This window comes from Pectinophora gossypiella, chromosome 5 (assembly GCF_024362695.1).
Source record: "Pectinophora gossypiella chromosome 5, ilPecGoss1.1, whole genome shotgun sequence".
NCBI classification, from domain to species: Eukaryota; Metazoa; Arthropoda; class Insecta; order Lepidoptera; family Gelechiidae; genus Pectinophora; species Pectinophora gossypiella.
This window is the reverse complement of record NC_065408.1, coordinates 4563169-4589520: the sequence shown is the minus strand read 5'-3', so window position 1 is coordinate 4589520 and position 26352 is coordinate 4563169. Positions and strand designations below refer to the sequence as shown.

The following is a 26352-nucleotide window of genomic DNA, read 5'->3' as shown; positions in this document are numbered from 1 at the left end:
GGGGGATGACCATTATTCTAATTTAATATCTAGTGGATATCAACTCAGAATCATAGTTTCAGAGATTTGTTAGTTGTTTACAGCTCTATACTTATACGACAGAAAATTTTAAATACAGAAAGGAAGAAAGGTCGAATCCAGCATAGGCCTAAACCAACATGAATTCGAAAACAAATTGTTGAATTTATTTTCGAATTCATCACAAACAAAACAAATTCAACAATTTGTTTTCGAATTCATGTTGATCATAAATGATTATCGCGTACTCAGCGGTGAAGGAAAACATCGTGGGGAAACCCATATTCCCAAGAAACGCATTTTTGGAGGTATGTGACCTAAGCTGCATTGGGCTGGTTTTCCCTTCGCGGGTTCGAAGGTCAGACAGACAGTCGCTTTTGTAAAAAAGCGGACCTGTCAAATCTTAAGGTTAGGTAAGAGGACCCTGTGAAAAACGGGATAATGCTAGGGAGACGATGAGATGATTTACTTTAATGTGGGCTTTTTAGACTTCCTGATCTCGCGTTAGTATGGCACCGACGGCACCGTAAAAAGATGGGCAATGACACTGATTGCTCGCCACATTGCAAAACACTTTCCGTTTCTGGCATTCCAATATCACAGTCTGGTAAAGGTGTCAAGTTCTCTTGAACTTGAGTTATCAAGATTGCACACCTTTCACTTACGCGTTTACTTCGCGTAAAGAGCTTTTTTGTCTTGTTCATTTGCCTCAGCATTGTCGTCATTATCAGCTGCTACCTACCTAACCTGAAGATTTGACTGGTCCGGTTTTTTTATGAAACCTGCCTAAGGGACCTATCCCTTATTATCTCTGATCCAGTCAAATACCCTAGTAGTCAAATACCCTAGTCGTAATATCTTAGTAGTAATATCTTTGACCCAGTCAAATACTTGAGTATTTTCAAAGATAAATTATAAAATCCTAATGTAGAAAAAGAAGCCAGTCTAAGATAATCAAATATCAATCCCATTTTAGTTTTCGACTTATTTTAGAATTTTATTTATGAATTAAGTAACAATGAGTACGACGTTTGGTCGCTTTTATTGATGACGTCATCTGACAGTACTTCCAAATAAAGAAATCTTTCGTTTTGACGTGTCGTAAAAAGTATCTCATTTGACTAGGTTGTCAAGTAGCCTATTCTCGTTAATAAATAATCCACAGTCCAGAGGTAAGTTTAGGTTGCTTTGAAGAGACTGCTAAGTAATTATTTTATCTACATGTGTGTGTGCAATAATTCAAGATTCAAAAGCGTGATTCGCACGTTTTGTGAACCAAAACCATAAAAATATCCTGTCTTGAAATGTGAAACTAAACAGACCATTCTCCAATTTCCTCATTTACAAGCTATCTTTTTTTTTACACAATTTGTTTTTGTTTTGCATTGTCTGGTCAGAAGCGGTATACATATTATTGAGCGAATGATGCACCCATTGATGTTATGTTGAATAACTGGAAATACCAGTTTTGAGTTGAATATAGGACCTCAGTATGTGCGATGCAACGCTTAAGGTATGGGCTAGTGTTACCTGTTTATTGATAATCTGACATTTTTATAGGTATTTACAATTTTTTATCGATACGAGTAATATCGACATAGCTTTTTGAGCAACACTACTAGTAACAGTGATAATGGTTAAACTAAAGGATTTTACAAATTTTATCGAAATTCTAGACACCTACCACCTTATTATAAAATAAATAAAAATATCAGGTTTAAAATATAGTCCGCGCCACTATCGCCGAACCTGCAATTATTATGACTTGACTATTAAAATCCTTGGACTTTTTTCATGGCGCGGGGTGTCATATTCTTTAGTATAAGTTTTGTAATAATTGGCTAAAGTTTTGCATAGTGACTCCTTTTAGTAGTTTTAGAGGCTAAGAAATAAGGACGAATTTTTCGTAATTCTTTAACCCTAACTATGATCACTAGAAGCTGATGTATTATTCCTTATTATATGCTAATATGCAAAAAAATGATTTAAGTTATGTAGTCAGGACTTTACATTTTAAGCACCACTACACTAAAAGAATAACATGTTTACCTTCAAGTTTGCGAATCATTTGTCCTTGAAAATATATTTTTTAATAAAATCATAATGGTCTTTTAATAAGTCATATTATAAAAGATTTTTTTATGTAACTTGACCTTAACTAGAGTTTGAAAAAGTAAATAAAAAAAAATCGAATACAAACATCCTGCTTAAACAATTTTAATATCCAAAGTTAATATTACCTCTACTCTTTAATTTTACAAAAATTATTACGAGTGTACACAGAACTCTTGCCCATAACCCTCGGGTTAGTGAAAACAAAACCAGAGATTTTGGGATCAAAATGTTTCTAATCGATAAATTGTTTTCCCTTCATCAACCAACGAGGATTACCGTTTAACCTCAATGCTTTAAAATACAATTCAGTTGATAATTTGCAGCCAATTATAATATCAAATACTTAAACCCCTTTGATGTATTGTAAATGTTACTTTCCAAAGTAAGCATAGTTATTCTTAAGGGTTGTTTTATAAATATTTGCTAATATATATAATTACGAAATGTTTCTTTTTATATCGTTTCTAAATGGCGATAGCCGCAGATGAAATGTTATTTTATCTATTGTTATTTCGTTGAAAATGTCGCGACATGTACTGATTATTATATAAAAAGTTTTTACAAACAAACAACTTAAACCCTAAAATGTTTATTATCAACTGGTTGGATGACTTACCTCATAAACCAAGAATATGCTCATTAGAATTTGCGAGACATTATAAACTATAATTGGCTTCTTCAAGTCGTAAGGTTTCCTATCCCTCATGTATCGGGGGCCCAGGGTGGTGCAGAAGTACAGGTACGTCGCTAGGATTGATATTAGAGGACCAGGCCCTGACATCAATATCCAGTTTTCCGTCCGAGGATCTGAAATAGAAGAGATAGGGTCTATTATTCCACTTGGTAGCTCTAGGGTATTATTCTCCAAGCCAGGGATCACGAAATTTTCTTTCTTTCTATTCATCATCATTCGGCTTCATATATCTTTTTGAGACGATTTTTACAGTGCCAAAGAGATACTTTTCCATGACTGACTACGTAAGCCAATGCGAGCGCGCTAAGGTCCACGAATTTTGTAGAAACCTAAAAACATCTATTTCTGTTACCTATGTAAAGAGAAACTTAAAAAAAAATCGCCTCGTCAACGCCGATAAACGCCAGTTGAGTACACATGGACGTCAGCTAAGGCATGATGGATTTATAAATCAGCCATAACTGTCAAGAAGTGATACACTCCAGCCATTCAGAAAGTGCGCAGACACAAGTCCGACGCAAGCCTAACTAATGCAAAAACTGAATGATACCGTAACAAATGATGTGAAATTCGGTCGTTTTATATGAATGCGAATATCGTGGTAATGTGGGACCTTATAAAAACGGTTTTGCAACTTGTAACATATTTGCATTGTGCACTTTCTGTGCATTGTCCATGAGAGCGAATTAGTATATACATATAGTAGTTGTTCTCAGGGTGATACCCCTGAATGTGAGTGAAGTAAATTGTGACTCAGGAACAGATGCAAATATTTCTATAGTTTTCTATCTGAGTTTACCTCAGCGGAGAATCACACCTAATAATAACAGTGATTTCAACTTTGTTTGTCTGTCAAAGTTTGCACTTGTCTCTCAAGGTGTCTATACTATTAGCGGGTCAAATCTATAATAAGTCACGCCAAGAAGCCAAGTGGTCTTTTGTTTTGACTAGGAGCCTTAGCCAAGCTGTAAATGATAACGAAAAATTACAGTGACAGTGATGAAAATATATGGGATTATGGAATATTGGCATAATTTCATATAGGATTGACATATATCAGCTTTTGTTACCATATGTAAATCGCATACATTTTACTGTTATTGTTATTGCTTTCGAAATCGATTGCAACTTGGCTGCCTTAGTGTGACTTATTTGATTTGTACAGTATTGTCATTTTTTTAGCAGAAAGTTTGTTATTTGATAAATTCCACAGGGTGCCGAGTGCGCAGAGTGAAAGAGCCCCAAGACATCAATGGCCTACATTTTTTATGTAGCAATCATTGCCACGGTTCGTTGACTGTTCTATAAATAGCTCTCAAATAGGTATAAAAACAAAAAGTTCACCTACTGGTTACTATTATTGGTTTCATTTTTTATATTACAAGTAAATTATTACATTACTTTCTTAAATTCAATTGTTTATTAATTCCCAAAAAAAAAAATACAATAGAAACAACACCAGCCGACCTAGCACCGTAAGCACGCGACTCTTTCTCGCCGCGACAGAGATCGTCTGTCTCTTTCTGTGCAGTACTATGTGAGAGTGACGGGTGACGTATGTCGAGGCGAGAAAGAGTCGCGCGCTTACGGTGCTAAGCCCGCAGCTTATTATAATGAGAATAATTCTTCCAGCGCGCCACGCTGAGGCAGAGTGCCCAAAACGCTGACAGCATTTCCCCTATGATCTACCAGACCTATTCTTTGCGCAAAAAAGCTGCCAGCCCTTGGATCTCCGGTTGCCTCAATGAAACGCACTGAATTGTCATTCAAAAAAAGATTGTTTATTTCTTTTTCAAATGACATAAAACTCTTTTTACGAAATAATATCCAATTTGTTGACGAAGAAAGGCGTCGTAGATGACGTATAAACCGGGTGAGCATGCATTTATACAGTTAATCTACAAACAATAAGTCACATAAAAAAAAGATGTAAGTACTTAGCGAGTGAAATACTATTATGCCATTAAACGTTTCTAAAAACTACCTATATATAATTTTATTGATTGATTAATAATGACACTCGTTATAAAATTTTCTTTAGTTTGTAATATTTTGCATTTATTAAAGGAACGACGCATGGAATTTGTAAGTAAATAAATTTGCATGCAATAAAGATTGATCATTTAAACAATTAAATGCCTTTTGCGTGCACACAAATCGTAAGCGCCAAAAACGAGTTATAATTTGAATAAATATCGATAAATCTTTTCTATTATTTTATTACACCATATTATTATAACAGATTTTCCTCTTTAATAAATACAAGAGACCGATTATCCTGCGCCCGCGCCAGCTCGCCATTGTGAACAGTGCCTAAGAATTAACGCGGAAGATGTAACACTTATCTTATTAGAATAATACGTAGATTTATCTGCACGTTTCAATGTGCTTCAATGCACCTGTTTGGTCTTTGTTAGATGAGTGTATGACACATACATTGGATAAGTGTTAGATGCAATAAGAATAATATAATTATTTTAACATTTTTATTTTTCCTTAAACACTTTATAATTTATCAGAAATAGTGGCATTGATTGATAATGATGATGATGTGATCCAGCCAGCTTCGGCTACAACGATTGCTTCAACCCCAACGTTGATGCGCTCGCATGTGGCCATTAGCGAATCTTGTTGGAAAAGAACACTGGGTTCCCAGTATTTTTACCGAATAGTCTTTACTATTATTTGAGAACTAGCTTTTGCCCGCGACTTCGTCCGCGTGGCGTCTTATATAAGAGAGAGATCTTTGTGTGTGTGGGAGTGCATACTTATGCAGTTTAGATTTTTTCATACAATTTTTTTCCCAATAACTCCCATTTTTCAAAATACTTACAGCCAAAAATAAACTTTATATTTACTAAGGTATGCATGCATGCTAGATTGAATCAATTGATTGAATTGATTTTTTTTTAAATTGATTGTTCATTGAGTTTTAATTTTAATACACACTTCCTCTCTTCCCTTCAACGTTGCTGTGTCCTACAGGGTCCATGTTTTAGTTCCTATGCCTATGTAACACCCCATTGTACTACATGGAATGCAATAAATAATTTAATTGAATTGAATTGAAAACATCTATCTTACGCGGTTTCGATTTTTTCATACAAATGTTTTTTTCCCGCAAACTCCCGTTTCCGTGGGAATTTTGCAATATTCTGTTGCAACTAAGCTTTCAGTTAACTAAGGTACCTGCATGCCAAATTTCAAGCGTCTAACTTAAGCGGTTTAGATTTTTCACACAAAAGGATTTTCCCGCTAATTTCCGTTCCCGTGGGAATTCCGGGAATTCCTTTCTTAGTGCACCTCTACGGTACCTAAGCTATGTCCCTTCAAAATTTCAAATGCCTACTTTTAGCCGTTCAGGCTATGCGTTGATATGTCAGTCACTGAGTCAGTCAGTTTCTCCTTTTATTTAGATTTGATTTTTTCATACAAATGTTTTTTCCCGCTAACTACCGTTCCCGTGGGAATTTTGTAATATCCTGTTGCAACTAAGCTTTAAGTTTACTAAAGTACCTGCATGCCAAATTTCAAACGTCTAACTTGAGTGGTTTAGATTTTTCATACAAAAGGATTTTCCCGCTAATTCCAGTCCCGTGGGAATTTCGGGAATTCCTTTCTTAGTGTACCTCTACGGTATCTAAGGTACCTGCATGCCAAATTTCAAACGTCTAACTTGAGTGGTTTAGATTTTTCATACAAAAGGATTTTCCCGCTAATTCCCGTTCCCGTAGGAATTTCGGGAATTCCTTTCTTAGTGCACCTCTACGGTATCTAAGGCACCTGCATGCCAAATTTCAAACGTCTAACTTGAGTGGTTTAGATTTTTCATACAAAAGGATTTCCCTTCACTACTCTGCTCCTATTGATTGTAGCGTGATGAAAAGTATACTAAGACCTGTCCAGGAGTGTGAAGAATAATTGTACCAAGTTTCATTAAAATCCGTCCAGTAGTTTTTGTTTCTATAAGGAACATACAGACAGACAGACAGACAGACAGACAGACAGACAATAATTTTACTGATTGCATTTTTGGCATCAGTATCGACCACTTATCACCCCCTGATAGTTATTTTGAAAAAATATTTAATGTACAGAATTGACCTCTCTACAGATTTATTATAAGTATAGATTGTGAGGGCCGAACTGATACAGCCCACGAGATCACTGCGACCTTGTCACATCTATTGTGACCTAAATCCCTACATTTAAAAATCCTCATCTAGACCGATCCGTTCGAATCGACCGTCCGATTCGTCCGAATAGTCTTACCAGTTGAACTATTCGGAATTTCCTTCCCAATAGACTTACTGGTGAGACCACTGGGATTTTTGTACCTTCTTCAAAATTTCACAGTATACTGGGAATAGGGGAAAAGATCCTAGCACATTAAGCCTTTGGTCCCGGTTACTATGTATCTACTACTACCGGCACTACCACTCCACTACTGTATCTCCGTGTTACTTTCTATGTATGTGTGGTATCAGTATGTACTCATGTAAGTAAGTAGACGTTACATGAGTCATACAGGGCCCTTTGGCGGCTTAACCCTGACACCAGGGTTGATAAGGTTGGTAATCCACCTCACAACCCACGTGAAAAAATAAGATGCTGATTAGAGTGTATTTAGACAACTATCCATCAGTTTTAAAATGATGAGTCAGGTCTTTGTAGGCTCAACAGTAACCCTGAAAACAAGGTTGACGAGGTCGTTCATTGATCCCACAATCCACACGAGAAAAGTTATAAAACGAAAGACACCTACCAAAAAGAAAAATAAATCTGGAATTTTGATTGTATATAAACCTTTTATTCTTATAAAGACAGATTCTCAAAAAGACATAACAAATTGATACTCGTAAATGTATCCGAGATATACCTATCTAGATAAAAAAATAATCAGCTTAAATTATACCAAATAATAATTATGGTATAAAATATTCCAGAACATTTAGCATTTGATTATGGATTTTCTGGCAAGATTATTTGAATAAGGAATAGGATGTTGTTAACTGCGGCCTCAATTGAAAATTAATGTCAAAAAAACCGCATAGCGAGAAAATATTTTAACCACACCTATTATGAATTTGGTCTACAAATATATCCGTTTGTTGGGTTTTCCAAAAGAGTATTGTGTTATTAAGCAAATATAAGCCATAATTGCTCCATCCTCCTCCGGTTGATTGATGGGACATAACAAATTGCGTATGCATCTTTTATCTTTGTTTTTGGCTATAAATTATGACCCTTTTTATTACACCCATCCTCGATTACATCTTATAATTTTCACCCATTTAATAAGGTTATCACTTAACTATGATGTGATCAAAATATGAAGCAGCATTATTTTTATATATGCTTCTGCCATTACATTATATTTTCAAATGTACCCGAGAAGCGCCATTTATATTATTTTTGGAGAACGTAGCCTAAAGTGCGTATATTATTTTGAACTCGATAACATCGTCCTAATATAATCATGTAGAATTAAACATGCGACCTACCACACAATCGATAAAATGCGTACATACAGTCACGTACATAAATAAATGGATTATAGCACTTTGTCACTGAATACGAAATGGATCATTATGGATGTTTTGTCGATTTTTATCTATAGATTTGTCTCTTAAAGTTTTTTTTTTATCGAATAAGATATTCAGTATTTGTTTTTAAAACACTCAATCAGACCAAACATTGCACATTCTGAGTAAGTCTAAGTATATACTTATGGGACCAAATCGTCGATTTGTTTAATTGTTTTGTTTTCACGTTGTACTTGAATATTTCGGACGTGAATTTATATTTGAGGAGCTCGGTGGCGCAGCGGTTAACGCGCTCGGTCTACGATTGTTGAAGTTAAGCAACCTTCGCAAAGGCCGGTCATAGGATGGGTGACCACAAAAAAAAGTTTTCATCTCGAGCTCCTCCGTGCTTCGGAAGGCACGTTAAGCCGTTGGTTCCGGCTGCATTAGCAGTCGTTGATAACCATCAATCCGCACTGGGCCCACGTGGTGGTTTAAGGCCCGATCTCCCTATCCATCCATAGGGAAGGCCCGTGCCCCAGCAGTGGGAACGTTAAAGGGCTAATGATGATGTATGTATATATTTATCAATGCTATATGACTACAAGTTATTGGTCCTTTTTCGGCTTGCTCTAGCCTAAATATCTACAATAGCTGATAATCCAAATCAAAAGGGCCCTTATTACGCCAGGTGCTTACGACGCCAACCATTCAATTTCTACGTATAAGTACAGAAATCTATACATACACAAATATTTAAAAATGATGTAAGTACCTGCCGTGATAAGAACCCTTTTAATTTGGATCATGACACACCAATATGTAGAATTCCATTAACAAGTTACTACTGCATGTTATGAATGGATTATTCCACTATCTTGTTTTTTTTCTTTCGAAACCGTATTGCATAGCACAAAATGTAAAACATATACAGAAAAAACCAGTTAATGACTTAGAACGTTTGTCATGTTTTAAAAATAAATAGTGCTGTATGCTTTTGGTAAAGAATTACAGTTAAGTACACCGCGTAGTTTTTTAAAAACATGTTTTAGTAAGTACTTTTTGAAACAGGAAACAAAATTATACATCTCAGTCTGCTGGTTACGTACCCTGCGCCATTACTCCCGCTTTCCCGGCGTTTTGCGTGTAACCAAAAATGTGACCACTATTTGTGAAATAAATTCTAAAACAGAATGTTTTGTTTGGGTTGGTATGACGTATTGTTATTATAATTTAACATAAACACATGCCAATGTCAATGTTACGGCAAAGGTATATTTGTAGTGCTCTAGAATTCAAAAACTTGTTTTTACACGGTAAGTATGTCATTAAACTTCGTCGTAATCGTATTATGTTAGATACATGTTTAAATGGAATAGTAGGAAAATTTTAGGCTTGATGTTTCAAAAATAGAAATGTAATATTTCTGGAACGTACACATTATTTTACGTACGTACGTAAACTTTGTTAATTTATTTCTTAACTTAAGTATAATTATCATGTAAATTAAGATTTTGTTTGTATTCATCGTGGATTGTTTAGTTTAATACAATTACAATAATTAAAGAGTATTATATATTGAAAATTAAAAATCCGTAATGCTTTATAATGATGTTTTGCAATTGAACTTGATTTAAAACAAAAGGTTATTAATTTATTTTACGTACAGCTGGCTCACCTGGTAGAAATAGAAAGCCCGGTAACGCATGGATGCTTGTTCATCATGCGATGAATGTACAGAGCAACATCATGTACCCACTTTAGAACCCTGTCGCACTATCATATTCGACATTTAATGAGACTTACGGTTTAATTTGTCAAAAAAGTTAATGTGACATGTTTTCAAATTTTATCCATACTAGTGTGTACCTGTACGTGGTCCATAGTGATGAGACGCTGGAGGTGATATTGGTGAAAGGAGAAATACACTGCAGGCGAGTGGCACTAACTATGCACTAATAATTTGCCTAAATAAATTAAACTATTGTATTGTACTATTTTTAAATAAAAAATATTTGGGAGCTAATAGAAGTTGTTGTACTCTTGGCGACTACCCGCAGTAGAAAAAGTAGTATGGCGCCCAGAGTAGTTTATTTCAAAGCCATGCTAGGACTCCCGTCATCCGTCTCTGAATTGTACTGACAATTACGGCTGCCCTGTGTCTAGTAATATTAGTTAAGATGTCTAAAATTTTTTACACCGCAACTATTACAAATCGGATGTTTTAAGCTTAAGTAGATATTAGAACTTGACAAAAATCTTATTAAATTAGCATTACAATCATTCAGTGACGCATTATTTTTTTATCAGCATGTTAACGACTATCGGTCGAGAATTTTCCAGTGCTGGTATCTTTATATCTAGCCTGACTATAATGAAGTCAACCTGCATGAGAATAGTGATGATATAAAGAGTTGTTGAACGTATTTTTCATTTTTTATTGCCACTAATAGCCACACCGTAAGATGATATCACACGAAAGTATTTTTTATTTTTTATTTTACGATATTTTAGCAAGATCTTTGTTCTAAAATGGAACCTATTATGTCGTGTCTTAGTGAAATCAGTTAAAAGTGTGTCGAAATACATTAAAGATTTTGTTTAATAAAAAGAGGTTTTTTACGGAACAATTTAGACGGATTGAAACGTTTAACGTGTGTTGAAACAATAAAGTGTTGATAGTTATTAGTCGTAAAGATATACCTAATTATTAATTCAACTAAATAGATCATAGTGTGGGAGGACTTGTATTTGTGTTGTAATATTTATGATTATTTAATTAAGGCATGCAAGATCTTGAGTATTTGCTTACTGATCGACCCACTAGAGTCGATTAATTCTTTCAAATATCTTTCCTCTCAGATGACGCTCTGAGCCGAGGTTCGCGCCCAACTGGGCACCCTCAGGCCTGTTGTCTTAAACGTTGTACCGGGTGAGAGCCTTCAGCGCTCCCCAAAAAAAAAGCTACTCACCTCCCGTCTAGCTCTGCACACCAATAACCCAGTAGTAATCTCAATCAAAATAATACAACCACCTTTCAGATACTATTAAGAAATAATGAAACGGAATGTTTTTTATAAATCTATAAAATCAACCAATAAATAAGCTGATCCCAAAAATAATACAACCGCAATTTTCTCTATTATCGTGTATTTCTTACAGATGGTAAGCATCAGACGTCATAAACTCAGAAGCCTTTAATTCCTCTTTATCCGAATCTTGTACGAGTTGTGTGTGTGTTAATGTAAATTGGGTCCATAGTTCGTTCGTCCATATAACATAACTTAGGCTCACGGCCTTATCCCAAATGGTAAGAAGTTTACCATCGTAAGATGAACTAAGTACCCAACTTCACCAAGCTTTCTGTTAGACTGATCTAACTGAAATAAATCTACGATAAACAAACAACATAAGTAGAAAAAAGAAGGCTAAATGACAGTTATATGGGATAGGAGAAGCGTTGAAGGCGGCGTCAAAAACTCTACATAAAAAATCATTAACCCTAATAGCAGCATTAACCTATGGCAGATTCACCATTACAATTCATTGTTTTGTCCCTGACACGGTTAGAAAAAAAGTCTAAAAGTAATGGCTGTGTCTTTATTACAACCAAAACTATGATTTTATTAATAAGAATCACGATCCGCATTACATTGCATTGCAGAATTAGTTTTAAAACCTGCAATTGTCACTTTTGCAATAGTTTTTCAAAGACTTACTCATGGGTGCGAATTTACGTCATAATGCAAGTATTTTTTTTTTATTGAATGTGAAGAAATGTTTACGCTCGAGAGCCTCTACGGCCTTGTTTGTTGACATTCGTGTAATAACTTCGTTACTTCATGTACTCATGAGTTGAATAAGAAATTTTGATAGAACGCGTTGAGCGTCTTTTTTTGACGTGACTTATTAACGTCGTGACGTTATTGAGTGACGATCTTAGTGATCAAAATATAGTTGTATATTATACATCAATGTCTGTGAAGGTCAGGAATGTTGATCAAAGAGAAACTAGGTTCGATCTTATCTAATCTAGCCTACAAGATCTCACAGCTGGGCAAAGGCTTTCCCTTCCTCTTTCTATTTTTAGCAGTCCTGTGCGTACTCCGGTCAGTCCCGATCCGATCAGATTCGGTATCTGATCGTTTTTAAATTGGTTCAGGCATGGGTGTTTTTCAGTGAACCATCATCATGTCCCAAACCTGGAGAGGCTAATGCTTAGCAGTGCGACGTTAGTCACTCTTACACTTCTTCTAATTTTTTTTCTAAAATATTTTTTTTCTACTACGGTTTTTTTATTTAGTTTGCATCTGCCTACATCCTCAATAACGATAAGCTTATTTTTTTATCATAATATTATAAATTAATATAAAAAATGTTACTCACCGCTGTTCTTCTCCATAAACTTCCGGTAAGAATCTACGAAGGAAATGTTAACCGCCATTCCGCTTGCTCCTGAAACAAAAATAAAGTTAAAAAAAAATTAAAAACAAATGGAGTAACTACTAAAATTGTAAAATATTTAAACATTTTCGGTTGTGTCATGGTAATTGTTAGATATACCTTAATATTTCTGAAAAATTTAAAATTCGAATTTTGCATAATAAACTGACTTTCGCCAGTTTTTTTCTTTTATTTAAGGGTTTTTCACAAAGTTATGCCTGTCTTTATAAACGCATTAAATAGAGTAGGTACTTATACCTAAGACCTCTCCTGAGGGCGCCTACTGGTGAACACTAAAACTTTTTTCCCCAATGCTGGACGAACAGTGGGGGCCACCGGGTATTGTAAAATGGAAAAGAATGTAATAAAATTTCGAAAATAACAGACTAGTGAAAAAACCGCACAATTAAGTATTGCTACTACTTGACAACACGTAGCATTACAAATACTTATGTTTTTTCACTCGAAATTGAGTTTTCTACAAGTTTTTTTTTTCAATCGAAACTGGGTTTTTTTCCGAGCAAATCTTTAAACCACCCGACGTATCTGTTAAGACCATTACAAACAAAATAAACCTATAGTAATCTTTTCCGTAAATATATATCTCACGCTAATTCAGAGCCTAACAGGTTGAAATTAATGTTTGTGTACATTGTTCTACGATGGAATGATGTAATTTTACGTGCAAAAGTTTTCTGTAATTTTATAAAATTGGTACACTTGTGTCAATTGTACACATGAAGACTTATTAACATAGACGTGCGAATAAATCAATGTTATTTTCATTGTAACGAGCTCCATGGTCCTGTGGTTGAGCGTTGGGCTCACGATCCGGAGGTCCTGGGTTCGACTTCCGGTGGGGACGTACCACAAAAATTACTTTTTGATCCCAAGTTTGTTTAGGACATAACAGGCTGATCACCTGAGCGTCAGAAAGTAAGGTGATCGGTGCTTCAACCACGTTTAAGCTGTTAGTCCCGGTTACTGATGTAAGCAGTCGTTACATGAGCCATGTCAGGGGTCTTTGGCCGCTCAGTAATAACCCTGACACCAGGGTTGATGAGGTTGGTAATTCACCTCACAACCCACAGAGATTGTCATTATTGTAATAATTACGCTGTTACATTCCTATTTTACATGTCGACGACATTATCGGCTCACCATCTATCACGATGGTCTAACAGAAAGCTCGATGAGGTGTGGGTACTTAGTTCACCTTGGGATGGATGCAACTCTGACTACCCCAATTAGGATATAGTTGTGAGCTTATGTTATGTTATGTGATGAATTATTTTAATCTTTTGACAGACAAATGCTACTTCACCGAGCTTTCTGTTAGACCAACGTGATAGGTGGTGAGCCGTATCGCCGATTATATAATTATTATAATGGCCAGGCAAACTGTGTTAGTTAAAATTGCACGTAAAATAATATAACAACTCAATGGTGATCAGCGATCTCCGTTTAGGAAGCAAATTGAATTCATAATACTTATTAAAACTAATGTAAGTATCTAACCGATCTCTCTGAAAAAACAAGGCTCAACGTACGACGCAAACCTTTACCTCACACGCATTAAAGACAAGCAAGAAGCTAAAACAAAAATCTTTAACAATCATATTTCTTTTACAGTTAACAAGAAAATTACCTTTTAAGTTAATAGCCGAGCTAAACCACGCCGATTGAACAATTTGCACTTGAACTTTAAAATCACTTAACTGTCAATTCTTGTCAAGCCACAGCCGTCAACTGACTATCCAAAATGCCCTTACCTAAACGTTCCCTACTCCATTATGCAACTTTTATAATGACGTTTTGTTATAAAACGAAGGAATTTTCACTTTAATTTATTAATGACTTGTTCTGAGGAATTTTCATTAGGCCTGAAGTGATTAGCGACAGGTCATAAATTAGGCAATGACTCAAATAGTTACATTTATTAGATTTTTTTGGAGTTAAATATAGAGAAAGTTTATTTCAGATATCATGGATAAAATTTACCTTCTAAACTAATATGACATATTATATTAAATACCATAGATATGAAATGTGATTTGTCTCCTAGTCACTGCCTGCTCCAATAAAGATTATATTATCTGTTATTGATTATGCATGTACATAATCTTCAATCTATACTATATAGGAACCTAAATAATTAATAAATGCGAAAGTTACACTGTCTGTATGTTACATTATCGCGCTTAAACATCTAAACCGATTAAGACAAAATTTGGTATGGAAATAGTTTGAGACCTAGAGGACTTAGAGTTTTTATCCCTAAAATCATCCCCTAAGGGGATAAAACTGGGATGGATAAAGTGCAGCGAGGTATAACCGAATTTCACGCGCACAAAGTCACGGGCGGACAGCTAGTCAGCTAGCAACTTTCGCAGAGGCCGGTCATAGGATGGGTGACCACAAAAAAAAAAAAAGTTTTCATCTCGAGCTCCTCCGTGCTTCGGAAGGCACGTTAAGCCGTTGGTCCCGGCTGCATTAGCAGTCGTTAATAACCACCAATCCGCTCCGATCTCCCTATCCATCCATAGGGATGGCCCGTGCCCCAGCAGTGGGGACGTTAATGGGCTGATGATGATGATGATGTTCGACTTCACCATCATAACAGTAATTATTCCATACTAATATGGCCTTATGGTCGGGAAATTCCAATTTTTGTTTTTATACAGGTTGTTGACCTATCTACAAAAAAGGATACTCGAAGCCAAATAAAGGTAAAAATATTGCTCCGTTTCATTTTAATTTTATTGCGATCACAAAAATCATATATGCTTACAATGGTTGTGTATTAAGTATGTACAAAATACTTCTCAGTGGCTGCACTGGAATTGTGAGCTTAAGTTTATGTAAACATGTACTTTTTTACTTTGTTTTAAAACACACGCATGACTAAAAGTTTTTAAAACACAAATTAGTAGCCACTTTTGCTATTTGCATTCGAAACTTTAGTATATAACCTGAATAATCAAAACAAATTTACACAAATGGACGATAAATACAGTACAATCTGGCGGCCTTATTGCTAAGCAGCAATTAATCAGTAATAATAATCAGTTCATAACAGCTGTTTTTTAAACTGTTTCATCATCATCAGCCGTACGACGCCCACTGCTGGGCATAGGCCTCCCCCAAGGATCTCCACGACGATCGGTCCTGCGCTGCCCAAACTGTTTGTTTGTTTGTTTGTGTGTTTAAACTGTTTATCTCTTTGGATTTAGAAGAGAATGTAGTTGATGAAGGATAATGGGATTACGAAAGCAGTATATAAAGCGAAAGTTGGTAGGACTAGCAGAGGAAGACCTAGAATATTGACCAAATTGGAGATGTCCTTAGAAAATGTGCGATCTTCGCTGAACCGGCATGCGTGTAAGGAACGATTGGTGAATGTGGAGGAAGCAAGAGAAGTGTGTCAGGATCGAAGGAAATGGAATTTCATAGTTAGAGACTATGAAATTCCATTTGCATGAATCCACGCCTATTTCCCACCTGGGTAAGCACTCTGCTTATGTGTGTATGCATGTAACTATCTTCTTGGCGAAAGTCAAAGGAACCAGCCAAGGTCCAAAGTTCTTTCAAAATCCAAACCCGATTGTTTAACTAATGTTTCTGAAAATAAGAGTCACAGTTGGATAATATACATAGTGATAAAGTACGAGTAGTTAGTAGTGATTGCCAGCCATTCGGGCCAAACCTAATAGGTACTTCACATCAACAAAATGGATCAGTCTAATCTTACGTAGGTACCTACGAGTTAATAGCATTTTCCCCAAGGTTTGACGTGACTTTTTGACGTGACGTATTGTAGATTTGCCGCACATGGTATTAACCACTTGACCGAGGTGTACCCACAGTAACACATTGATCTTTAAGTAAATAATAACCATGACACCAGGGTTGATGAGGTTGGTAATGTACCACACAACTCACACGATAAAAGAAGAAGAGTACTTAACCTAAAAGAAATTTCGAATATGTGAATAAAGCGTCTCTTATTTTGGATTTTTAATTTTGGACACTTATGAATTAGGTCTAGGGATCTTAAACAAACGCCCTGAAATTATTCAATTCCGATTGACGTATTCTAGTACGACGAACTTTGTCAGTTATTCCCACGCAAACTGGGGCAAAGTCACAAGGTGTTGTCTGTTTTTAGACAAAACCCACCTTTATAAACATAACCTTATAGTATACTTCAACTTTACATCAAACGGGGAAATAATTGATTACTATCAACAGTGAAGAAAGTTCACAGGAACTATACCTATTGTGACTGTGGTTTTGCAGTAATACCTAATTACTATGTTGTTGCAATGTCGCCAAAGAAAATGTGATTAAGTCAATTTATGTGCAGTTAATATTAATGCGATCATAATTATGTGAAGCCAATATTAATGTGATCGTGTTCATAACTATCTTACTAATTATGACTAATGATTTTACGGTTTTTCACCTGACTAGGGTGTTTGCATGATACGAAACTATTTTGAATCAGAATCAGAAACTTTTATTCAACGTAATTATCGCAGATAAACTTGAACTACTACTACTACTTGTTACTTGACTTCGTTGAATTTTAATTTAACATTTTTGAATCAAAGTCATTTCGCAAGCTTTTATGGCTGAGGAGAAGAAACGACAAGAAACTGCAACAGCAACACGTCTTTTAAATCAATGTAGGTATACATTACAAACTATTTAATAACTAGAGAAACACATTTAATAACCAACTTCAAAAAGACAGGTTCCCAATTCGACCTTTATATTATACAATGTATATACGTACATACAGAAATTGACGCCCGTAATCCAAAAGGGGTTTATGTTAGTGGGCTCTGTTTTCCGCATTTAGACTCTAAGATGGCCCATTATGCGTGAATCCAAAAGGGGTAGTGAGAGACATAATTAATTAGAAACGACTGCTTCTGTGAACTTCAAATCCGCGAAGGGAAAACTACAACAGGTCCCAATACAAGTTAGGTCATTGCACGATGTTTTCCTTCTCTGCTGAGCAAGTGATAACACACATAGTAAGTATTCAAATTTTATCGCAACATTTATATTTAATGTGGCAATTAAATAAAAAAAAATGTATTATAAGTAAGTAATATATTGGCCCCGATTCCTGCAGACACCGCCTAATTTTATTTTAATTTATATCCGTCATTTTCATATCCGTCGAAAAGGAAAGGGACGGATGATTCACAGCTCTTAATTTTAGGAAGAATGAGTAAATGAATGAATAACCCGGGCGAATCAAAAAGGTATGTCGCTGGTATGCAATCCGTTTGACGTGCTGTCTACTTGCCTGTGTCGGGTTATTGACTGATGTAAAATTTTTAGACGGTTGTTTTAGATTTGTCCTTAAAATTGACGTGTGTTCCATAAATTTTATGCTTGTCGATTACCCGTCCTTTTCCTTTTCGGCGGATAAGAAAATGACAGATATAACTTAAAATAAAATTAGATGGTATTTACAGGAATCAGCACCATTATTGAAAACAAATAACATGACAAGCTGAGCTCCGACACAGTTTATTTAATTTTTACCACACATACCGTAGGTACAAGCTTTTCGCCATTCCGAGTAACGACTATCGATCATTCTAGAATATTGTCATAGACAAAATAAAACTGATCATAGACCTCTTTCTTCTAGTATACATTCGTTTCATGGAATTTTAAAATACTACATTATCTCATACCTAACTAAATTTTTTGATAAATCGACCACCTAATGGTCGTTGGTCTAACAGAAAGCTCAGTGAGGTGTGGGTACTTAGTTCATCTTGCGATGGATGTACTTCTGACTACCCCAATTGGTATACTATAATCGTGAGTTTATGTTATGTTGTGTTATTCATAAATCGCTGGAAAATAATAATTGTTAAAGGAGTTAATCAATTATGGTGATGTCACTTTTAATTGTACCGTGAGCCTTGTAATTTTCAGCCTGTAATTATATAAACAATGCAGAATTACCTATGCCGTAATCTTTATGTCGTAAAGTATTAAGATAAATTCAATAGTAGGTGTAACATAAGAAATATTACGCGCTATTGCATATATAGAAAAAAAACGGATAACCTTATCTTTATCTTTCTTATGGATATATACAGCTGTCAGTGACATCATACCGAAAACTTTGATTCAGAATTTTAGACCATAATAATTCTGAGTTGATATCAAGTGGAATTTTCCTTCGCAATAGTACGGAACTGGTAACAATAAAAAAAAATCATAAATTTTCCGACAGGAAATTCCCGTACCAAATTGTAATAATGTTTCCTATCCACTGGTTGCCTGGAAGAAATTGCTGCTTAGCAATAAGGCCGCCAGATTGTACTGTATCTTTCATCATCTGTGTTAATTTGTTTTGTATGTCGTGTGCAATAAAGTATATTTGATTTGATTTGATTTGAAATTCCACTTGATATCAACCCAGAATCATGGTCCGAATCATCTCTCTCAGTATTCGTTGCGATACTTGCGATGTCACTAACAACCTGTATAATATTTTTTATACCAAATCTTTATCTTCCACAATTTGTGTAAAGCCAATATGGAGTTCAAGGCCTTTGATTCCATTAGTACCAACATTAGTGCTTACTAATGTTAAGTACTTAAGTATCAAATTTTAGGTACCCAAGTAAGTATTAGGTAAACTTAATGATTTTTTGAAATTATTCTATGAGAACACAAAAAAAATTTTGGATATAGCTAGTACCAAATATGGCAGAATAATAATCATAGTCTCTGCTTAATTAAAAAAAAAATAATAAACCGTTAAAAGTGCAGCATGCACGTGAATAGTGCAATTAATGCAACATAATATTATTATAATAATTTAAATAAGTGTGTATAAATAATAATAAATTATATGACCACTTAAGTACTCGATCATTTAATATTAAATCAGAGAGTTCTATCAAGGTTCTTCTCCAAGTCCTTCTTCTACATATATACGTGTATATACATGTATTTATATATGACAGAATAAGACATATTGACCTTCAATGGAGAGTTAAGATTGGTTTAGATGTAATAATGATTACAATTTATACCACCTATGAATGATGTATTCTGTATTATTATAATATAGAACGTAATTATATTATTATTATTGTTTTTAGAAAAGGTTAAGTACGATCTACTTTGAACTGGCGTGCGTGTATTAAACGATGTGGAGAAATCAAGAGAAGTGTGTCAGGATCGAAGCAAATGGAATTCCAAAGTCTCTGCTTACCCCGGTGGGAAATAAGCATGAGTTTATATCTGTACGTTATAATATTAAGTTTACAAGGAACGAATAATATGATAATAATAAAAAGAACATGACTAATTAGTCGTTAAAAGTGCAGCATACACGTAAGAACTTACGGACAATCGGGTGATCAGCCTGCAATTTCCTAACCTAACCATAGCTCACAAAGTGATTTTTGTGATATTAAGTCACGATTATAACCTGTAAAAGGGTGGACAGAGCCATTAGTAATCACAAGCCAAACTGTAGACACTTTGGTTACAAAAAACTAAGATAAACAGTAGCCAATACCTTAACCGAACAATCAGAACAAAAAGTAGCTATACGGGTATTCTGTTTAGAGGGGCGTCTCATTTTTTTAAGGATTGTATTGTTTTTCTGATATTGAATAAATAAATAAAAAAAGTACCATAGAGACATCCTTAGTTTTTTTATGTGATCCATTACATAATAATGTGTAGTATGCAGGTATAACAGGTATACTATGTTACCATAGTGAAGACTCATATTTTGACACCTACATAAGAAAACCATAACACCTTTGAATTTTTTTAACGATGTACGTAGAATCGTAAAAAAACGTTGTATTTGCCTTTGACAAGTTTATCGTTGGCAATTACGTTGAGAAGGATATACAATTTGAGTTATAATGGCAGATACACGCCACTTATACCTAGCAGGATTGGCAGAGCTACTTGCAGCTACACTTGGCCACACCCCGGATACTCCATACAATATCCGGATACTCCTTAATATATGCCGCCTAGCGCGTTAGTGCGAGCGAGACACAGTCCGCGCGTTGTCCCTGTGACGCGGAGCTGTACGGAGACGAGCGGAGATATGCAGGAATCGACCAATCACCGTGAGGGAGAGAGTGACAGAGCGTCTTCGTGTTTCGCTCTCTCGAACGCTGTGATTGGTCAAATCCGCACATCTCCGCTCTTCTCCGCCCTTTTCCACGTCAGTGGAAACCCGCTCTGACTCCTTAGCGGCTTACCGCCATTTAGCCTTAAGTAAGACCGAGAGGGGGATGAGGTAGGCGCCCGATACGAATTGGTGCGGGGCGGGGAATTACTGTTCAATACGTACATTGTTCAATACGTAGTAAAATTATATTATTCTTTATTCTATGCCCGCTGGAAGATATAAGCAGCTAAATACGTTTTCTGTTTTTAATTCGCTCCCACTCCACCACAGATGCAATATTTCTTAACCCAGCTGTATAGGTTAGGTAACACTGTTCATATTTCAATAATATTATAATTGTTATCAGAAATCAAAGGATTTTAGTTTCTTTTTCAAAGAATTTCGCATGGACAGGAGGACGCGGGGTTCGCTCGTCCCGGCTTTACAAGAGTCAGAAATTGTTTCGATTTAATTTTCTCTTTGTCAAAAATCAAAGGTTGAACGCACATACTGCGCGTAATAATCGTAAATTGAAAGTACGTGTCAGTGACATCGTAGTAATTATCGCATACCTCCTACATCTACAGACTTTTATGGCGATGCGACCTCAATAACCATCGTCCATTTTCATACACGGCCTATGTATGAAAGTCTTTGCTTGCATTATCTTTCTGCTGACCTATCTCGATTCTTCCTATATTAATCTTAGGACTTTAATTTCAAAATTAAACTTCATATAAACTTTATTGCAACAAAATAAATCACTGTTTTCTGTGGCTTTGCTCATCCTATTGACGCCTTATTATGGTGAGTTGGAAGAATTCTTTAATTTATAAACATGATTTTGATGTATTTAATAATAACTATGAATTGTATTTTTTTTTCAATATTGGTACCTCTTTTAATTTTAATGTACTTAATAATAATAATATGGATCAGACTAAAGAGAAGGCGAACGTCGTGTCTTATAAGGAAGTGAAGGAATTGGTCTTTGATAGACAATATTGGAGAATGCTACACCGACAAGAGCGTGGCTCTTAAATTAGTGATGAATAATATTTCAGCCGGTTAACATCGGTAAACAGTGGGTGATACTTGCACAGAACCGGTAAGGATGGCGTGAAATAGTGGAGGCCTATATCCAGAAGTGTGTGGATACAGACTGAGTAGATCCGCTTAATTTGTTCGAAGAATAGTTCGACTAACAGAAAATATATGGTATTCGATTAAAGTAGTATCAAGTATCGAGTAAGTAGTAGTACTTAGTAAGTAAATAGTAGTAGAATCCTTTACCCAGGGATACGGATGAAGGCCTCAACGATTGTAGAGGTGGAGACGGAAGGGGCAAGTCGCAGGGACTGTAACCTGTTACCTGACAGAGGGCAGCAGTAACTATCAGTACTATTCAGAGGCCGAGGACAGGAGTCTTAGTACGGCTTTGAAATACACTGCTCTGGGCGCCATGACAATTGCGTCAGACAGAGTACTGTGGAACTAAAGGCAAGAGGGAAAACACTGCCCTATTACTCCTGTCCTCCGCCTCTGATTAGTACTGACAGTTACTACTGCCCTCTGTCAGGTGCCAGATAGATACCTATTATAAATTGTTTATGTTATTAGATTCGTATCAAATCAAATCAAAACAATTCGTAATGGAAGTCTCGCATTCCACCGCTAAGCCATCGATATCGTTGCATTATGTAATTAATAATCACAAATTCTTTAGTAATATTGTATGACAACAACAAAAATGACAAAAATGTGGCTTGGTACCTGCTAGTAATTAGTAATGTAAAGATTATGAAAGTGTGCGTAATAACAAGTTATTAATTCACCATTTGTTGTTAATGAGCGCTTAATGTAAACACCTGCGCAAGTACGATATAATACTTTTACACGTCTTAGAAGGTATTGCCTCAGAGTACAGTCATGAGCAATATAATGTACCCACTTTAGGATGTCGAACTAACATATTTGACATTTAGTGAGACTTGTCAAAAAAGTTAATGTGACATGGTACCAAAGTGTATACATATTAATGTTCGTGACCGTACTTCCAGCCAAGCAGTGACTTTTGGGCAAGTAGTGAATGCTACTTAACTGAAAATAACGTAAGGGTTACGCAGATGTATAATACACTGACATCGTAACGAAAACTTTGAGGGATGATTCTGACCGTGATTCTGATTTGATATCAAGTGGAATTTTCCGTCGCAAAAGTATGGAACCGAAAATAATTTAAAAAAACGCTAACATTTCGATGAATTTTCCGACAAGAAATTCGACTTGATATCAACTCTGACTCATGGTTTAAATCATATCCCTCAGTATTCGTTACGATGCCACTAACAACCTACAAGTACTTGTATGAATGTACGCTATACACACTTACTTAGTCCATACAAGCTTTGTTTAAACCCCATGTAATAGGGGGCAAGCGTATTGCCATTAACCGGACATTAACACTGGAAACATCATGATAATATCAACTATCTATGTTCCAAACATGAATTCAAACTCATAAAGTCGAATTCAGTGGTTTAAAGCTGAACCGGGATTACAATCCGTGACACTGTCACAACCCGGACACTTCATACAAACAACCTCGTTTTACATAGACACCACACACTGATGTTATCGTACACGCGCATCTGTGTGTGTGACGTCTGACCCATACGATTCAAGTCTAAACTGTATTCTAGGGGGGGGGGGGGGGGGGGGGTAAGGTAACTCAGACGCTAGGAGCGGAGAGGTGCCCTTCTCATCATCATCATTGGCCTTATACGTCTGTTTCAGACGATATATGACGTCATTGCGTCGAAGAAATGCCCTTCGTTACGTAGTATTATTATTTATTCTATGACACTGCGACGCACATAACGTTTTCTTCGAACAAAGCTATTACGGACTCCAGTGTAGGTCTCATGAAACAAAGGAATCAATTTAAAAAACAAAAGCTTCAAAAACTAGGTTCAAAATTAAAGGATAATTCCGTGCTTCGGAAGGCACGTTAAGCCGTTGGTCCCGGCTATTAGCCGTAAAAACACCTCCACCAACCCGCAGTGGAGCAGCGTGGTGGAGTATGCTCCATACCCTCTCCGGTTGATTGAGGGGAGGCCTGTGCCCAGCAGTGGGACGTATATAGGCAGTTTATGTTATTATTATACTAAAAGTAGCACTTGTGAAACAGTTGGTGTTCAAAACGTGGAATTAGATAAAGCAAACAATAAAGGTAGAGGGAATTAGCCAATCTTAAATTAAAGACTACATTGTCAAGCTATGAATAATGGTTCCAAGATGTACAATCAAGAAAATTGCCCGTTCAAAGCTTTAATCACCTTGTTAGGAAATTACTCCAGTGGGAGTGCTAGCTATATGTACAGTTTTATAGAAAGGATAGGTAAGGTAGTTGGTACTTCTGCGTCCCAGACTATCATAGTAAATAATTTCGAATCCCGGTGGGGACAAATCACTTTGTGATCCCTAGTTTGGGTAGTAGGACATTAAAGGCTGATCACCTGATTGTCCAAACCACCTTAACCCGTTGGTCCTGGTTACTACTTACTGATATAAGTAAGTAGTCGTTACATGAGCCATGTCAGAGCCTTATGGCGACTCAGTAATAACCCTGGCACTAGGGTTGATCAGGTTGGTAATCCATCTCACAACCCACACGATAGAAAAAGAAGATAATAAATAGTATAGGTATTAAGATATTGTTGTTTAGAAATAATTTCGCCAATCGATGTTACTACTCTGATTTGATTATATTAGGTAATTCTATATTATGTGCAACATCGTACTGGAGCTGGGTGTAGAGAATGCTCTCTCCTCTTTATTGAGGGGAGTCCTGTGCTCAATGGAACCATGGTATAAGAAGACCAGGTATGCCTAATCCTATGACAAGCCGCCATTGCTAGCCCATTGATGACGTATGTGTTACCATTAAATTGGTATCTCTAACATTCCAAAGACGTAAATTTTATTACTTAAATTTAAGTGAATTACCTATTATTTGAGACAAAAATCAAGGAAATTGATGATCACTCACAAAAAGGGCGAAATTTCAGAAACCTGGACGAGTCTTGTAGTGCATCATTAAGCCGCAGGTCGATTGAGTTTCACGGAAGTTATAATTAAGTGTAATATACCTACTGTATGCTTTCATAAAATTATTGATAAAGGCTTAAATACTGTCATCGTTGTCAATTCATATCGATCTTTACCTTTTTTATAAGGAGGAAGACGTTTACATGACTGTAAAATCCACAATTATTAATTGTTATTAAGGCCGTTGTCATTTTATTCAATAATACACGTACTATATTAAGCCAATTAACGATGTGAGAAAGAGTTGTTTAAAAGCAATAAAAAAACCTCTACATTTAAATTTTGTATGGAAAATTGCAGCAGAGAACTCTTCTCTTCTTATCGTGTAGGTTGTGAGGTGGAATACCAACCTCATCAACCCTGGTGTCTGGGTTATTATTGAGCCGCCAAAGGCCCCTGACATGCCTCATGTAACGACTACATACTTACATTAGTAAGTAGTAACCGGGACCAACGTCTTAACGTGCTTTCCGAAGCACGGATCATCTTACTTTCGGACAATCAGGTGATCAGCCTGCAGTGTCCTAACCAAACTAGGGATTACAAAGCGATTTTTGTGATATATCCCCACCGGGATTCGAACTCGGGGCCTCCGGGTCGTGAGCACAACTACTAGACCACGAAGGCCGTTAGCAGAAGTTAGAAGAAGAAGCAATATACAATAATATTTCCTTTGAAGTGCGCAATCGTGAAAAATTCGCGATGTCCCGGTAGTCGCGTGTACCAAGGACCTATCAGAGAACTTAAAAACCTAGTCAAATAGAACAATGACATCCTACTCAGGGATGTCCCAGCAATAAAAAGGGGTAAAAGTTATGTAAAAAGAGCTTTATTACCACTAAAAGCAGACTACGGAAAAATCACGTTTTAAAAAGTATGAATCAAGAAAATAGGTATATTCTGTGAAACTCTTCCAAATAGTGATGTTTAGCAGATAGCTGTGGTCATACTCCGTGGTAAGGAAACTCTTAGGACAGATTGGCATTAGACCACGGCAGCCTCTTAAAATATTTACAAAAAGTAACAAGAAAACAGGAATAAAAATTACAAAATAAAACAAAAAATAAAATTATTTAAATAAAAAAATGATAATTGAAAGCTACTAATCGTCAAAACAAAAAGGAAACTTGGTAAGTACTCGTTCACTTAATATCGTCTTGATAATGAAATAGATCCGAAAAATGTTTACATATCTCATGTATGGTACAAAAGGTTTATGTCATAGACGTTTAATTTAGGAACTTTTTATTACTAGGACTATTGAT

The 26352-nt window shown here is 35.9% G+C and overlaps 1 protein-coding gene across 1 annotated transcript in view; it reads right to left on the bottom strand.

Annotated features, from left to right (window-relative positions):
- LOC126366642 (elongation of very long chain fatty acids protein AAEL008004-like) overlaps positions 1 to 26352 on the bottom strand; it is a 40688-nt gene that overhangs the window by 4140 nt on the left and 10196 nt on the right. The window contains exons 2-3 of the mRNA XM_050009836.1: positions 12739 to 12807; positions 2750 to 2940 (exon numbers count right to left, since the gene is read on the bottom strand). Of these exons, the coding sequence (XP_049865793.1) occupies positions 2750 to 2940; positions 12739 to 12807 (260 nt within the window). The remainder of the gene's footprint in view (positions 1 to 2749; positions 2941 to 12738; positions 12808 to 26352) is intronic.